The following is a 17,407-nucleotide window of genomic DNA, read 5'->3' on the forward strand; positions in this document are numbered from 1 at the left end:
TAGGAGTGACATCATCCCCGTTGCCTGTAGCGTCATCTACATTCATGACCACGCCAACGATTTAAATAATAAAATCGGGTGTCGGCATGAACTCTCGAAGACTCTGCTGATAAGCATAAGTGATGAACTTTAACATATAAAATAAATAAATAAATAAAAGGGCTTCACTAATAACATCTGCAAGTGTAACATTCTCCTGCAACACGACACTTCGACATTTAAGAGACTAAATCTATGCATGCTGGCTTCTTACTGTTGCGCATATACAGACGCATAAAAAACACAGAACTGCTCTAATGTGAACAGCACGATATTCAAAAGCTCAAAGCTGTGAAGGTCGTCATTAGCATAATATCAAGCCTCTGTGAGAATGAATCTGAGGAAGTGATTTATTCATACGGTGAGGACAAATGTGTTTACACAACTGCACGGCGAGGACTTCTCGTGTAGGTTTCAGGGCAAAAAGCGTGTCATCGACGCCAAAATCGTTGATTTCAAGGTGAAGACTTTGGTTCATGACCAGGGTTAAACTTTGGCAACTTTCCAGGACGTTCATGTAAGTCAATAGGATGTCCTCCAGGCAACAGTATCTTCACTTTGTGTGTGCGAGAGTAACACAACTCAAGCATGACCTGTCATGTTTTCATATTCATGAGGTTTGTGTGTGTTTGTGTGTCGTCTGCTGAATGTGATTTTGTTTTCTAGTTGTGTGGGGGTCACACATGTCCCACTGTCCTGTGGGAACATGCTGAGGTCACATGAGCACAACACACATGCAGACAAACTGCTGCTCTGGCACATTTGGTGAAGGAGAAGGATTTTCAGGTCACATGGCTTCACTGCAGACATTGGGTCAGCTTTTCTCTGACACTACACACCTGTACAAGTCAGAGGTAAGAAAAAAATTAAAAAATAAGACACCCAGAGGTACTGATTCCAGCTCAGTGGAACTGTGTAGTATCACAAAGTCAAAAGTAAGGGAACCTTGACTTAACCTCTTGTCACCTATTGATGCAAATATGCATCAAACCACTTCTGCTCCAAAATTACCTTTAAAGCGTAAACAAACCCTAAATTAACTTTTTTTTTGGCTCTATAAATGGGGCTTTAGTAGTGTTTTCTGTTGGTCATAGTCACATTTTTGACAAATTGAAGTAAAATTCTTCAAAATATAGTCAAAAATCGCCTGTGTGCCCCCTACAGGTTGAATTGAAGTATTACAGTTGAATTTTGTGATCGATCAAACCATGTAAGTTTCAGAAGTCTGACATAATGATCTGCAGCTCCAGTAATGACAACAGTCCTGCCCCCAAACTCCACCCCTCTGACTGGATTTTCAAATTTCGGCTGTGGGTGGAGCCTCCAACTTCCTGGTTTGGTTACCCTTTAATGTAGCATCTGCATGACAGCAAAAACACTAGTGAAATGTTGTTTTCATAGAATCAATTCAGATGTCAAAGGGTTCCAACTGAAATTTCTCATGTATCTGTATCAGTTTGCAAAAATAGGACTAGAATTAAAATTCTGAACATAAAATATAATTTATTTCAATTCCAAGTGAAAAGGCCCAATGATTTTACAAAAGCTAGAATAAATGAAGATTGATGCTAATTAGATAAAGATTATTATTTAGACATCCTATCGAGTATTCTTAGCTAAGGTTAAAAAAGCTCCAAACAGCAGGTAGAAAAAGATTTTAAAGAGAAAAACAAAGCTAAATGTAAATAATTTGAGTTAAGAGTGGCTATCCCAAAGAGCCATTTACCATATACTATAGTCAGTATGTTTATCAATTTAGACCTTCTGATACTGTTACTCTGCCATTCATAACAACAGAATGACAACATTTTGACTTCCTTTTAAAGCAAAATTGAAAAAAAGCAGCCGCTACGTCAAGAGTGTTCATACTTTTTCCAAAATTGGCCTAATTTGGTGAGGTGGACAACCATTCAGCCTGACATTCTTTTCACTATTTTAATAACTTAAAAAGCAAATTAACTGCTTTATGAACATTTTATTGCAATGGCAAACTTCTTATTTCTTCCTAAAGACCACAAATAAATCTAAATGTGTTTTTTACCAAAATCATTGTCAAGTTTTCTCACTGACCATTTCCAGTTAACTTGTCGTAGTGTATCCAGTCTTGTAGTGCCTATTTATAGTGAATACGAAAACATAATTTAGCCAACCACAATCCAGAAATCGTACACTTTTTTAAAATTACTGAGGGCTGCAAATGATTGATTTAATGAAAGCAGCTAGTGGGCCATTGGAAATTTGAACAAGGGCTCGCGGCCAGACTTGGGACAAGCCTGCTCTAGGTGTGAGGATTGTGGACTTTGGTTTGGTTTTTGTCAGTTATGTTATGGGCTGTCCTGCTTTGAATTGTCCCTCTGTCACATCAGTTCCAAGTTTGGACCCTCCTCCACCACCTATTCCTGACTCTAGGAGGCTTGTTACAAAGCAAGTTAGCCTTCTTTCACTCAAATGTAAAACAGCTCAACTTATCAGCAGAAATTATTAGCATTTGCAGTTCTACTTTTTTTTTAACTAAATAAAACATGTAGGATGTTTGGGTTTTTTTTCTAATTTTTTAATGTCTCATTTGCCTTTTTTTAGACAGGTTCAGTCATTCCATCTACCAGCTCATATTAGTAATTACTGTATTTTCCGGAATATAAGTCACAGTTTTTTTCATAGCTTAGCCAGGGGTGGGACTTATTTGTGATTTTTTTTCTTAGACATCAAAAGTGTTATATATTTGTTATTTTCGCGGTGAACAGCAGTTGTCTTTTAGCAGTTGTTTCCTCTAACAACCGCTAGAGGGCGCTGCATCTGAGTATAAGTATTTGCTGGACAGCGGCAGAAGAAGTGTCGTCCAAAACAAACATGGAAGAGAATCTGATTGTTTTCCTCTTAAACTTTGATATTTTTCTTATACCGATCAAAAGATTAGTATTCTTGTATTTCTTTATTTATTTCTTTAACCACAGTGGGCTTGGTAGATTTGTTCTGGAACGTCACACTTTTCTCCTAAAAGTGCGACTTACATATATTTTTTTTCTTCTTGATTAGACATTTTTTGCTCTTGCGACTTATACTCTGGAAAATAAGGTAGGCAATGTCGCAGCTGGGCAAGATGATAACAAACATGGAATAGAAAAATCTTAATTTTGATGCAAAGCAATCTGTCTTGTGACCCTTTGTTCATTTTTATATGAATCCAACAGTTTAGCAGTTTTACTTTTACTCCATGGACTGAGTACATGTACCTGCACATTAGATGTCAGATGCAAATGTTTTAACGGTTATTAATTTACAGCAACACCACATGAGGTCATATTTTTTAGCTAGAATCCATCAAAGACACATTAGAATATAAGTAAGTTTTAGATTTTCCACTGAACTATAGATAATTGAGACATATATCAAATGTTAATAGACATGCACAGCTATTTACAAGTATTGCAGGTTCCTGAAACTAAAAAAAACAAGTAGAATTCAACTAATAAATTAAAATCATTTCATCCATATTGATTATATTCTGCCACGTGCTGCAAAAACATCAAACATTTCAGAAAATGACAGTCAGGAGACTGCCTGTAGCAGTTTTATTGTTTCTCTTTATGATAGCTGTGTGCACATGTGTAAACATTCAATATCATAACCAGAGAAATCATTATTTTCATCATCATGTTTTTCTTTTATTTGCCCATAATGAGTCCAGAAACCAAATATAAAGACTCCCTTTATGATCATGACTGTGACACTTTATGGCTACAAAGTTGCTGTATTTTGGTTTCTGTTCTTTTTTATGAATAAATCAATTAACAAAATAACATTTCTGTATGGAAATCTGAAGGACATGTTGATAATGTAAATAATTGTGCCATTTGAAAATACATAATTTGCAGTTTTTATGTTGCAAAACAAATTGTTGATTGAATTAGATTGATTTATAATGTAATTTAACATTGTTTATCTCAAAGGAAGATATTTCATTTTTAAAAAATGTTTTGATTGAGGTAAAAATCCAGTCAGATAACATGGAAAGAAGTAGCTGAAAATGCTCTTTCTGGCACTATTTGATTTAAAAACTTAAGTATAACATTTTTTAGAGTCTGATCTTTAATGCAGACATTCAATATGACTGATTTTTATTTCTGACCACATAGAAACACAGTTTGGACAAGACAAACAAGTAATAAGTCATTTTTTTGATAATGTGTTTTGTTAATCCCAACTAACCAATAAATAAAAGGCAAAACATGCAAGAATGGTCACATAGAGCTCATAAGAAGTGAGATTGAAGAACAGAATACCCGTACCTTGCTGGAGTAGGGCCCAGGAATGAGCAGTTTCAGAGCCTGTCGCTTCAGCTCCATCAGCCGAGCATTGCAGTTCTCACACCAAATCATTCTCTCGCTCCCTGGAGAACTCCCGCTGCCCGAGGCCGGCGACCCCGTCCCAAAACCCGGGGAGCCGCCGAGAGACCCCGGTGACCCAGTGCCGATCCCTGGGGAAATGGTTCCTGGAGATCCAGAGAAGGATCCCGGCGAGGAGATCCCAGAGCCTGGAGACGGGGTGCCGGTGGAGCTGGGCATGGAGCCAGCACCCTCCGGGGCAGGGCGTGTGCCGGAGCGGGCGGTTTCCTCGTAGGCCTTGCGGTACCATGTGTCCGGGAAAAAAGATGCAGATTTTGTTGGAGATGTGTCAGACATCTGGGAGAGAAATAAAAAGCGGAGATTTATCAACATGTGCCAGAGGTACATGCAAAAAATGAGTCACACATGGGCTCTCAAAGCAGGTACATCAGAGTGAAGAGATCCTGAGAAGAAGAATGTATAAATAAGAATATGCACTTAATTTAATCTGGTCATTTCTGCCATTTTTTCTGCAATTTATGCAGCAATTAATAAATGAGATATTCAAAATGAAGATCCAGATTTGCGTTCCTGCAACTGACATATAGCTGAACTTATTTTATTAAAATATGTTAAATACAATAAGACATTCACAATTTAAATAAAAAACATGCAGCATATTTTTGCTAAAATAAAGAAGAAGAGCCACTGGATGTTTCCTTTTGTGACAAAACATGATCAATTCAGTGCAGATCTGTGCCAGTGTGTTCCAATGAACCACTTGAGAGCATCAAATGAGCCAGAAGGGCTTGAGAATTTGATCTTTTGCGGCTGGGCGAATCTATTCAGAGCGCAGAGGAGGTGATGCCTGCAGGAGAGGCTGTGCAGCCTCACAAGCACCACAATAAGGCAGCAACATGTAGGATGATAGGTGGGAATGCTCAGTCACTTCAAAGTTGAGATGTGGGTGGAATGTGACTAAACTGTGGAGCTGATTATAGGATGCAGGTAGAGCTCCATACCTGATTTGCATCAAGAAATGATTTTTAGATCCATTTGGTCGCAAAATGCACATCACTGTTGTGACAGCAAAGGTGGTGATGTGTAATAATTCAGTGGGAAATGAGGCATCAACACAAATATGACTGGAGGAAAGACGTTTGAACGGGTGGGGGTTGATGGAAAACATGTAAGTTTGTGGATGTTTTCAAGGCATGATGGCCAACCTACCGCATGTTTTCTGCTCCGGCTGCTCCTCTCCTTAGTCCCTGACAGTGAAGTCATGTTGGAGGTGAGAGGAAGGGGGAGGAGAGGAGACGCTGCCCGCCTCACATCCAAAAAAGCAACGGCTGGATCGATTTCAATGAACCACCCTGCAGTGAGCTCTTGTCGGGGTTGGGGTGCAGCCTCACGGCGCGCAAAGACGCATGTGGAAATCTCTCACATCCCCACCACTGCGCCGGGATGCGCATCCAACATCCCTGACGGCGTCAGCAAACGCAAAAGCCCGTCGATCACTTCCCCCAAAAAAGCTTTGGAAATCACACCGGTTGCGCAGACCGCTCCCTTTTCAAGCAGCGCCCTGGACCGTGTGCGCTCTCAGCCCTGCCCCTCTCCATCCATCAGCTCTGCGCCGCGCGCGCGCGCAGGTGGAGGTCCAGGACGGGGAGCGGGGGGTCTCTCAGTGGTCCTGCGCGCTCCGCTGTGAACTTCCCTCTGCCGAGGCCAGCGGTAGACTGAGGAGCCCGGAGGCAGACGCACATCTGGATGAGGGCGGAGCCAACCTGCCCCTCATCAACCTTTGGCCAATGCACATCTGGCTGCGGCTGAGCGGCAAGTGTCCTGCTGCAGGCTCCAGGGGGGAACGGAGTCACTGGGGGTGGAGGGAGCTTTAATCCTGGAGGGGAGGGGTTCAGTCCAACACTGATCAGCTGCAGCTTTACAAGTTCAGATTCTTAGAAAACACAATCCAATTATCCAATAGCACATTTTAAATTAGCTTGATGATTAAGAAAACAGTAAAATAGTTTATTTTTCAGTAGAAATATGCATTTATTGTTGAATTTGGAGTTGGTTTAATTCAAGCAATTTAAGTAGCACCAAAAGAAAAAAATAAATATCAACCTAATTTATTTATAATTGACAAATAACTTTTCAGATTTGTTACCAGTGATTATTTCTCATTAAACAGGATGGCCTTGTATGTTTTGTGAACCACCAGTCCTATTGAAACTTGTAAAAATAAATAGAAAAAGTTACTTAAAAATATAGTTTGACCATTACAATGTTAGACTTCACAATTGTTTAATGTTGATTACTTAACAATTTAAGTAAAAATATCTCAAGAGTATTACATCTTGCATATGCTACATTTAATCAAACTGTACTTTACATACAAAATAATAATTTTGCTTATTCTGACAAACAATTAAGACAAACACTTAACAAAAAGATTAAAGTAAAATCAACTTATCAGGGTTATCAGTAAACATTATGTAAAACAAACGTTTAACCTCATATTTAATATCATGTGCATTGAGACATTAATAAATAAATTATACAGAAATTTGATGAGTTTTTTTTTTTTTTTACCAACAGCAACTAAAAAAAGCAAAAAAAACAGAGCAGATGATGGTTACACGGCGCCCTCTGCTGTTAGGAAGATGGCACAACAGGGAAAAACTGTCCAGTATCTTAAGGGTGGAACGATTAATCTACTTAATCGATTTATACTCTTGTGATCCAACCAGATTTTTTTTTGTCTGAGGCAAGTATTTAATCTTATCGACCTATACCATTAAAAAGTGCTTCAAAATAAAATATATTGATTGTATTGATATTGAAAACCCCAATTGGGATTGATACACAGTAGATTTATTCTACTATAACGTGAAAAATGACCATCACAGTGGACAACACGTGTGATGGGAGCAAAAAATGATCACGTATTATTATAGTCTAATGTGTGGAAACCCTGAATTTTGCAAAGACGTGATCAAATACTTTGATATAATGTTCCGTTTGGGTTATTTTGATGTGGAAAAATAACAGTGGGATGAACTTTATAAAGCTAAAATGAGAATTCATTTTTGTTTACATGTTTGTACACACATTTAATTTACATTTTCAATAATTGAAAATGACTTAGTCAAAGACTATTAGTGTAAAGCAACATCAAAAATAATACAATGTCAACTCATTCCTGCCACCTTAGTTGTGATGTCTTGTTACTTTTCATGGTTCTTCTGTCTGCAGGGATGTGAGCTTCTATGCTACTCAGTGACTGGAAGTCTTGTAGATAAAAGAACAACATGTGTTAAAATGTGTATTTTGTCTATTAAATTATAACCCAAACAGCAAGATAAAGAAAATAAGGACACATATAATCATGAAGCAATTTTTATTTGACTACAAAAAGTCATTCAACTGATCTCTGTTCTCAAAATTAGGCAGAGACTAAATAAAAAAGTAAAGTGTCTTCTGTGATTTGGCTATAAGACGCTAAAATGGCCTTAGGCTTTTTGAATCATATAAATCCTGCTGAATTTATGTTGAAACTTGCTGACTTATTTGAAATGCATTGATGTTGTGTAATACTTGGACAGCTGAATGATTAACTGATTGAATAATTAAACAACTTATGGAACATTTGGAAGAATGGACATGTTTTTACTTCAAAGTGCACTTTATTTTGATAGAACCATTAAATCTACTTTGTTTAAACTTTATTTTAATGGAAGTTAACCTCTTGTGACCTGGTGTCTACATGCGTGGACATAACATTTTGAGTTATAGTACTAGAGGAGTTAACAATGCTTAACTGGAGTCCTGTGACTGCATGTTTAGAGGGTTAGCTCAAATATTCGCTCGCGTCTTAAGAGTGTCATGAGTCGGCCCCTGTTCCCTCCGCCGACCACCAAAGGGAGCCATCTCCAAAGTTTTGACCTCACCTGTCCTCCTCTCCTCACACTACATCTCCCATCAGCCACTGGTCCGTAAGCCTGGACCGACCCAGAACTTCCATCAGCTGTTCCCCATTTACCAATCACCTCCACTGTATTTAGCCTGCTCAGTGCAGTCTTGTTTGTGCTACTTGACAGTCATTCTGAGCAGTTTTCGCTTGACAGCCTCTCGTGTACTTTGACATTTGCCTGTTTGACTCTGTTCTCTTCCTGCCCTTGACCGCTCTTATCGATGATTAAACACGATTGCACCTCTCTTTAACTTAATATTAAATTTGTTTGGAACTGAAAATATTTTGAAAGAGGAGTTTGATTTATGCAAATGTTTTGGTTAAGTGCAGGTCTGGCACGCAGGAAATCAGAGTTCAGTTTCCAGGGTGTAAGATGAGTTTCATCCAGTGTGGGCCCTTGGGTAAGACCTTTATGTAATTATCTAAATAGCCACAAAGGGGCTACATAGTTAGGGAGTTGCATTGTTTCCCTACATCGGGGAGTGGTTACATTGTTTCCCTTGGATTTATAAAAACAAAATCTGATGGCGAGCTACCCATCTCAGAATCTGTGATTATTGAACTTTGACCAATGAACTCTGAATGACACCTTCAACAATGTATTCAACCCCCCATTCCTAGACACAGAACAGTTTATGTTCTGTCAATGTTCTGGCTTGTCAAAAAAATCACTTTTTGTTTTATTTCTTTTTATCTCCTTGTCTTTTTTTAATAGAAAAATTGCTATTTTATTAAAGGCCAATGGGTATGTTTAAAGCTACAGTTGGCACGAATGCAGTTTCCTTGGAAAACAATGTAATTGTTTTATTAAATGAATTCTTTATAATTTATTTCCTATTTGTTATAGTGTTTGACTGCACTGCAGATTCTGCATAACAGTTGTAATTCTCCTCCACGCCACCAAGTGGTACCGTGTTATTTGTGTTCATCTCTCAATCCAAAAATGAAACAACAGAGAGAACTAAAACCAGGAATACCAGCGTCTCCTCGGGTGTTGTTTTTCTATGTAAATACTTTTATTATTTGGTAAAAACTTTTGCTCGATTTCTGAATGCAATCATAGTAAGTGTTGTGCAATCGACAGCTTTTGATAGAAACAACGATCCGGTACTGCGCCATTTAAACCATTTAAAGCATTAGAAACGGAACCAACGTACTACAGGTGGGTAGCGAGTAGTTGTAGCCAAAATAGTTGTTTGTGGTGTTTTCTCCGAGCGAAGTTTTCCCGTTTTTATTAACAATAGGCTTTTGAGATGTAAATTTTGATTGGCATTTTTCGTTTCAGCTTACTGTTGAGTCTGTGGTTATTTCGTGAATGTAACCCGTTTGTTCTCCAAATCGTTGAAGCCCAGTGGGCGTTTTCCCCATATCTGTTGTCACGAGTAGGCGACCACCCCTGACTGAGCTCTGTCTTTTCGGTTAAGAGATTGGATAAAGTTTTCCAATTCTTGTAGTGGCCGATTGCCGCGCATGCGCAGTGGATAAACTGATATGTGAAAGCATGTTGGGTTACAGTGTTACTCAACTCCTAACAGGTCCTCTTTCTCTCTCTCTTGCAGCCATGGTTCTTGCACCAGAAAATCAAGTTCCTTTTCCCGAGTGAAGAGGACCTTCGTTTTCCAGAGTCAGTTGCACCAGCATGTCATGGGAAATGTCTGATTGAGCAGATGAGTCCTTTGGAAAAAGCTCCTATGTGTGGACTTGCACAACAATGAACGGTAACCAGTAGGATTCATCGATGAAACGATTTCTATTCCTTTGATCCAACCTGATTGATCTGTCTGCTGCAGAATCAAATCGACCTATACCGTTAAAAAAATCGTCTGAAAATTATATTAATCAATATTGGAAAAAACCATTTGGTCTGAGACATGGTAGGTTTATTGTAACATAACAATCACATCAGACAACACACATGATGGCACAAAAAACAAGATCAAGTCAGCAATACAGTCCTGTATGTGGAAACACTGAATTTTGCAAAGAGTGTGACCATACGGTGTGGTAGAGTGTTCTAATAATGTTTCGTTTGTATTATTTTGATGTGAAAAACGAGTGTGGGCTGAACTTTAGGAAACTAAAATGTGAATTAATTCTTGTTTACTTGTTTGTACATATTTAATTTACACTTGAGTATCTTGCAAGAAATACAGGAATCTGGAAAAGTTTACCTGGACTGTTCAGTACCAGGTTTTTATCTCTGAGTCACACTGGTTGAATTATTGGCTAAAGACATCCTGGATCCATTTTAGGTCAAAGTGAACCAAGACTGACGATGAATCGGATCGGCAACCACTAATTATGATATGAATCAAATCATAGTTAAAAGAAATCTTTACACCCCTAATAACCAGTCGCTGAAAGCACTTTGTTGATTATGGGCAACCTCAGTGTTTATCTCAAGCCGTTGATGCACTGACAGTGGAGATGTTTCTTTTTCAGGTGGAGTTCGTAAAACAAGAAAAAGAGAAATTAAAAAGAAATGCACAGAGACTGGTATTCCAGAAGTGCACTCGGCTCCAGCTGTCAAGGAGTCGAGTGCTGTTGCAGACAATTTGGTCACCAGAAGCCTCTCCTCTCCGAGTTCCCCTTCAAGTCCTTCAAAAAGATGCAAGAGGCAGGCAGCAAAGACACCGAGTCCCAGCCTGACTTCCACACCTGTTCGCTACTCTTCAAGACGAACTTTGTCTAACATTTCAAGCTCCCGTCTCAAAGACCAAGAAAAAGATCCACAGCATATTGAGCTCATCGCTATCAAGCAGGTCTTTATCAAAACCGTTTTTGATTTTCAAAATTGCCCACAGTTCAACCATTGAAACTGAAGAGTCTACAATTACTTTCACCCCTTTTGTGATTTTGCAGACATCGGAAATGGATTCTTCAACATCCAGCTCCAAATCTAACAGGAGAAAAAGGAAGTTTGATGCCTCTCAGCCAAAACCGCACCGACAAGGAGCTTTAAAGGAACAGGCCAATGGTTCTTCGGTCAAGCGTCCACGGGGCAGACCTCGGAAAAATCAGAACGGAAAATTGTCAGGGGAAACCAAACGAGAAAGACCACGTTTTGAACTGGAAATGTCTGATGCAGCAGATCAAGGTAATTCATTTTTATTTTTATTTCATAATCGTATTAAGGCAAAAAAACTTCTTTGGGGCTCAGCTTATTGTGTAAAACCAAATATTTTGGGGAATTTGTCTCAAATTTTCTGGGTCGTAAGACTGAAGATCTCTATTATTTTTCACATTTATGAGCTTCATGAGATAGTTTATCTTCTGTAACGCTGTGCTTGCTTTCTCCACATTTCCTTTCCAAAAAGACGAGTCCTTGTCCTCAGACTTGTCAATAGAACTTAGTCCAGAGAAGTCTCAGCTGCCCTCATTGCCCCTTCTGGTTGATGAGCAAAGTGAGGATGAAGAGGATAACTTTCCAAGTTACTTGACCCGAAGAGACAAAAGTCAGTGCATCTGCATTTACCACATGTGTTTATATATATATATATGTGTGTGTGTGTTGTGCTTATCTTGCAAACCATGTAGAAAAGAGTATTGTCTTTCAGAGTCTTCAGCCATCACAGAGGGAACATTTGCATGGTGCAAATGTCGAAACTATCCATTCTGGCCCTCATTAGTAAGTGTTTAAATATAGAAATATGGAAATATTTAACATTTTGCTTTGGACTTCAAATGTCAGAGCCAAAGAAAATAAAGTCATTTTTCTTTTTTCAATTTTTTTATTTGTTTTTATTTTTTAGGTGAAAAGCGTGAACCGTCGACAGAGAAAAGCAAGCATCATGTTTGTTGATGATGAAAGTGTTCAGAAGAAGAAAGGGTAAAAATATATATATATATATATATATTTTTTTTTACTAATTAACACATTAGTTTACACATAGTGTTGATAAAGTTGACCAATCTAATTACTTGTAAAAGGTAAAATAATCAGTGCGTTTTTTGTGTACCTCCAGGTTCACCGTTGCTCTGAAATCCTTGAAGCCTTTTGACTGTGAAGAAGCAAATGAATTGATTGTGAGAAATTCTTATATATTACTTATGTATCTATTCAAATTCTTGGGAGACAATAACTTTGGTTAATGTTTTTGTTAAAGCATAAAGCCAAAGAAAACTACAACGCTGCAGTTTCTTGGGCCTTGGCACTTATAAAAGACTACACATTCCGTAAAGGTAAAGCGGTTTGAGTGTTGGTTACATTTTAAATCTTTGAATTATCAGAATTGTCTTTTTCTTTTTAAGCCTGCAGCTCATTTTCTGGCTCCTTCCTCGAGTACTTACACCATGATATGAGTAAGTATTTCCACTGACCAAGGCATCACAAAATGAAAAGCAACCCCAGCTTGAGTACACGTCCTGATGTTGCTCAATCCTCTGGACTTTACCTGCTGTAGGTTATCCAGTTAGGAGGATGTTTCCATCCGCCGCCTCAGAGGGACCAATCATGACTGCCAGTGACAGCATGATAGAGGAGCCATGCAACGACCCCAAGGAGACTAGCTCTGCAGCAGATGAAGAGAAAACCTGCAGGAATTCAAAGAGGCTGCTGCCAGACCGGAGCCACGCTGCCCACAACCGCGCTAACCAGAAGCTCGTGCATTTCATTGTCAATCAGCGCATGGTGGAGAAGCGCCTTCTGGTAGGAGTTGTTCGGTTGCTGCGTGTGTGTTGACTGTACACAAAGTGGCTTTTTCAAGGCTATTTCATTTCTATATAATTAGAAAATCTTTCTAATCAGCTTAAGGTGCTACTGTAGGATTCAGCTGAGCGCTGCACATCGTGTTTCTGTGGTCGTTCTGCATAAACAAACTGACGTGTTGATGTCATGTTTACTCCACTCTGAACTTTTAGTAAAGATTTAAGCTAAACCTCTAAAAGACTATACAGTGCGGGACTATCTAGTTCTCTGAATTTTAGTGCAACTTGGATACATGCACTCTACTTTTATTTGTTTTTTAAAAGCACCAAATATGATGCCGTTCATTTGTCAAGTTAAAACCAAATAAATATAAACGTTTTAAGAGGGCTGTTTATCAATCCCCTGTGTTCTGATGTTAAGAAATTTTATAATTTTATTTTAAAATAATACATGTACTTCAATTTTTTTCAAAGGACAAACCATTCAAACGCAATGCATTGTGGTCTATATTCACCAATCTATTGAGTAATGATGCACACTATTTTTTTCCACATAGATTTCTAATAAATTTCTAGATCACTGGGTTTATAAGTTGTAGATTTGGACACCCGTACAAAACTGCAAACGCACTATACTGTACGGTGCACTATAGCGAATTCATACACAACCGGAGTCTCTTCCTCATACGTGCTGCGTTGTAACTTAGAGAAGTTGGTGAATGGCACCTTTGAACTGCATGCAAATCATTTTAGCATCTAGATGTTTACATTTGTTGATGATACTGGCTCTTTTTTTCTTGCTGCATTTTACTCAGGCCGGCTGGTTTTTGCTAAAGGAAAACATCTAATAAGTTGTGTTTAAGCAAAAGTAGATGACTTTTTATTATTTATATATTTTGACCTGTGAGTACTAAGCATAATTTTTCAGGGCTTCAATTAGGATTCCACTTGCTTCAAAGTGAATGTCATTATGTTTGACAGTTTAAACAAATTCCTATCAGTGGATTTTTTTTTAATCCCCAAAAAGCAGCACAAACATTTTATTTTGTTTTGCTGATTTCTGTTTTTTTGTACAAATGTGTTTATTTTGTCACACTAAAAGTCAGACTCCAACTATATTTTTATCTGTTGTAAAATTCTTCCCAATGGTCTTTTAACTATAATTTAGCACTTTTTTAAAGCAAAAATCAAAAGTCAATGTTTCATTCTTTTAAGACACATTTTCTGCAGAGCACTACGAGCTCATTAGAAGTTCGACTGAAGGTTGACCCAGAAGTCGACTTCCACTAAATTCAACCATTTGCTTACACTCTCTTGCTAGCTTACACAGACCATCATAATTCATCAATAATTCTAAACTAGCATTAGTGTAGCAAAAAAGGGAAAAAAGGAACGGTTAGCAATATCTGAGCCATTAACGTCTTCATTTTCCTCGTCTGCGCTGCCATCTGGCTCAAAACTTTACAGCTGGATAGCTTTGATATTGCTAATATCGCTAATGTTAGCTTGGGCTTGTGAGATGCTATGAGCTAGCGGTAGAAAGTGTAAACAAAGGAATGCTGGGAAATCGGTGGAGCTAACTTCCGCACTAACAGTCCTGCCTGTTTCTGCTTTGCTGCAGAAAAAATGTCTTTAAAAAAACACAGAATTTTTAAAATTATTGTTGGAGTGGGACTTTCAGGGAACATCAGTGGCATTAATTACTTAAAGACTGACACTGTTCCAACCAGCAAATTTGAGTTAAAACAAACAACTGTCATGAATAATTGCAGTAGTTAAATCATTGTATGAAACTTAAATGACTGAAACAAAAATTACTTGTTTTAAGTTAGATACATTAGTGACATGAAATAACCATTCAGATTGTTTTATTTTTCCCTAACAAGTCATTGCAGTCGAGCCGCTGCAGATTAAAGTCTCTGTGTCTCTCTTGGCAGGCTGTGATTAGTGGGCAGCAGCAGTCCAAGTGGCTTCACTCCTTTCTAAGTGCCAAACCAAGACAAGTGGTAAACATTTACCTGGAAGATGACGAGCAGTTAGACCAAGTATACTTTTACCTGAACAAGCTCTATGCAGGAGCGAAGACCACCTCCCCCTCCGTGGCTAAGCTAAAACCTACAGACCGGGTTCCTTTCGTCTTAGACGTGCTTCTACCTGAGGTGAGTAGCACCCAATGTGTCCTGGTATGTAGTTTAGGATTTTTATTTATTTATTTATTTTTACTGTTTTGTCCAGGCCATCATCCATGCCATTGCTGGGGTGGACAATGTTTCTGTGAAAAAGGCAAAGGAAAAGTATGACAGGGGCAGGTTTATTAGCAACAGGTGAGGTTTTAGGGGTTTGTGGTGTTTTCAGGTGAAGATGGAGTATTCTTCCTAACGGTTATTTTGCTTTTACTCACAGAGAACGACAAGAGTTTGACCTGAAGATCGAGCAGCAGATGAGGATGAGATCTCAACAGCTAAATAAATCTTATGTTCATTTTTGCCATATTGAATCAAAAAAATGAACAATAAATTAAACACAATTTATGTTTTGTGATGCAGCCAAATATGTGTCTTGCAAAGAACTCGTTTCATATGAATTTATTATGAATCATGCACCAAGTGAATTCTGTAGCCAACAAACCCATTTATAATATGAATTTTGTTCTCTCTCTCTTTTTTACCCTCAATGTTTTTGCTTTAAAATATCTCATAAGAATAAAAACAAATAACAGCACTTGGTGTGGACTGGATTTTCTTGTGAACAATAATTATTTTCAATTTTTTATTTATTTATTTTTTTTTAATCCCTGATTGCAGTTATAAATTGATACCACATAACAACTGTTGGAGTTTTTGTGTGCATTCAAAGAAAATGCCCCAAAAATCACTTTTATGAAAATTTAGGAAATGTTTTTAGCCTATAAATGCAATTACTAGTAAATATGTTGTGTGCAGTTTAGCACAAATTTAGGGATTGGACTAGGAATCCATTCATTGAAGTAAAAAAAGGTTAAGATTTCATATTTTTAGAAAAAAAACTGCATAAAAAATAATTTAAGAATCAGTTTATAAACACTGACAGGTTTTCACTTTAAAATATAGAAATTGACTCAACTTTTACTGTGAATAAATTTAGGTTTTAATATCAGTAACTTTATACAGTTTTGTTTAGAATATTTAGAGATAATGTGATCAAACAAACTAGTACTTCTTGTCTGGTTTTGAGACAAGCCCAGGGGCCAAATGTTACCAGTTAAACTATTTACTCTGACAAACTGGAATCAATGATATTGATAATTCATATTAATGTTTTATCTTTCCTGCAATTTTGTTGTCTCATCATAGATGGTGCACTACTAATACATTGATCTTTGCTTAGGTGCAGCAAATTATCCTGATTCGTGGGGATCAGAGGATTTGTTGTTTTTCCCAATATTCATGTGTGATTCCCAAGTCCTACAGTCACTTTTCTGATCAATCCATCACCGCATGAACACAGCATTTCTCTAAATTTGACTTTTTTCCCTACGAGACATCAACTCATTGATTCAATTGGTAATAAAACAGGAACTCCAAAAATGTTCATTTATATTAATTTCCAATCAAAATTAAAGCAGTTTCTTTTTTTCTAATTAATATTTTTATTTGGAATAGACCAGAATAGACAAAACAAGACAACATACCAGAAATACAATCAAAGGTCCATCAGTCTGCTACACATAAATATGTTTTATGATGTTCAGAAGTTACAGACCAGCTTCACAATTAAATGATGCACCCAATGCTGGTGGCAGGTAGTGCGGATGAAAATAAAAGTATCTTAATATTCTTTAACACCTGAGCTAAACCTCCAGGTTTTGGGCTACATGGCTTTGTCCATGGTAACTTTTCAACGTTTAGTGCAATTCACGTAATCAGCAGATTCTGAAGGGAGAAAATGAGCCTTGCGCTGAAAGCAGCGCTGTGCAGTTATTAAGTGTTTGCGTAGTCAGCGTTTATCAACGGATACTGCCACAGAGAAAAGCTGCTTTGTGCAGCAGCGTTCTCATTGACAAGGGTTTCCATCAGACCAGCAAGGTTCTGGACCAGGCGAAAAAATCCTCAACCTCCTCAGAAAGTTCTGTGGAGAAACTTGCATCACATTGGCCATTTCCACTCTCCATATCAGAACCCCTGCATACGTTACATGAAGCTAACCTCACTGTCAATCAGAGAACCAAGCAACACCTCTGCCTCTCAGTCCATCTCCACTAACCCTGTATAGGCATTTTTCAAATCTGGGCTGAGAGTGGAGACAGCCTCCAACTGCCCTGTTTGGTAACCCTTTAAAAGTTATTTGTAAGTCATGAACTTTATTGTGGGTTTATGAACAGGGTAACTGTTTCTTGAGGGGGGAGCAATTTTTCGGGGGAGACGGAAATTTTTTTTTGGTTGGG

General features: G+C 38.0%; 2 protein-coding genes across 6 annotated transcripts in view; one reads left to right on the forward strand and one right to left on the reverse strand.

The window, feature by feature from the left end:
• The window catches only part of kif26ba (kinesin family member 26Ba), a 91,457-nt gene extending 85,232 nt beyond the window's left edge, over nucleotides 1–6,225 (reverse strand). Inside the window, exons 1-2 of the mRNA XM_024295416.2 lie at nucleotides 5,595–6,225; nucleotides 4,329–4,721 (exon numbers count right to left, since the gene is read on the reverse strand). Of these exons, the coding sequence (XP_024151184.1) occupies nucleotides 4,329–4,721; nucleotides 5,595–5,648 (447 nt within the window). The 5' untranslated portion in view covers nucleotides 5,649–6,225. The remainder of the gene's footprint in view (nucleotides 1–4,328; nucleotides 4,722–5,594) is intronic.
• A 2,222-nt stretch (nucleotides 6,226–8,447) lies between these two features.
• si:dkey-127k13.1 (PWWP domain-containing DNA repair factor 3A) lies at nucleotides 8,448–15,535 on the forward strand. 5 transcript variants are annotated; one of them, XM_036210861.1, is made up of 15 exons: nucleotides 9,248–9,343; nucleotides 9,422–9,499; nucleotides 9,897–10,055; nucleotides 10,780–11,099; nucleotides 11,200–11,434; nucleotides 11,655–11,792; nucleotides 11,895–11,965; nucleotides 12,090–12,166; nucleotides 12,303–12,363; nucleotides 12,444–12,519; nucleotides 12,589–12,639; nucleotides 12,741–12,985; nucleotides 14,922–14,990; nucleotides 15,061–15,143; nucleotides 15,220–15,308. In XM_036210861.1, the coding sequence occupies exons 3-14, from the start codon at nucleotides 10,049–10,051 to the stop codon at nucleotides 15,094–15,096; spliced, it is 1,386 nt and encodes a 461-aa protein (XP_036066754.1). In that variant the 5' UTR covers nucleotides 9,248–9,343; nucleotides 9,422–9,499; nucleotides 9,897–10,048; the 3' UTR covers nucleotides 15,097–15,143; nucleotides 15,220–15,308. The 5 variants fall into 5 exon arrangements, with proteins under 5 accessions (XP_024151919.1, XP_024151920.1, XP_036066754.1 ...); XM_024296150.2 differs by adding an exon at nucleotides 15,388–15,535 and having other exon boundaries at nucleotides 9,255–9,343; nucleotides 14,922–15,143; XM_024296151.2 differs by lacking the exons at nucleotides 9,248–9,343; nucleotides 9,422–9,499 and adding exons at nucleotides 8,448–8,738; nucleotides 15,388–15,535 and having other exon boundaries at nucleotides 14,922–15,143.
• Nucleotides 15,536–17,407: the final 1,872 nt, after the last annotated feature.

This window comes from Oryzias melastigma, linkage group LG3 (genome assembly GCF_002922805.2).
Source record: "Oryzias melastigma strain HK-1 linkage group LG3, ASM292280v2, whole genome shotgun sequence".
NCBI lineage: Eukaryota > Metazoa > Chordata > Actinopteri > Beloniformes > Adrianichthyidae > Oryzias > Oryzias melastigma.

Bases quoted from the DNA above. Each gene is read 5' to 3' on its own strand.
- si:dkey-127k13.1 (XM_024296151.2), top strand. The intron at 11,435-11,654 runs GTAATTCATTTT...CTTTCCAAAAAG, and splicing joins GTCTGATGCAGCAGATCAAG to ACGAGTCCTTGTCCTCAGAC. The intron at 11,966-12,089 runs GTAAGTGTTTAA...TTTATTTTTTAG, and splicing joins ATCCATTCTGGCCCTCATTA to GTGAAAAGCGTGAACCGTCG.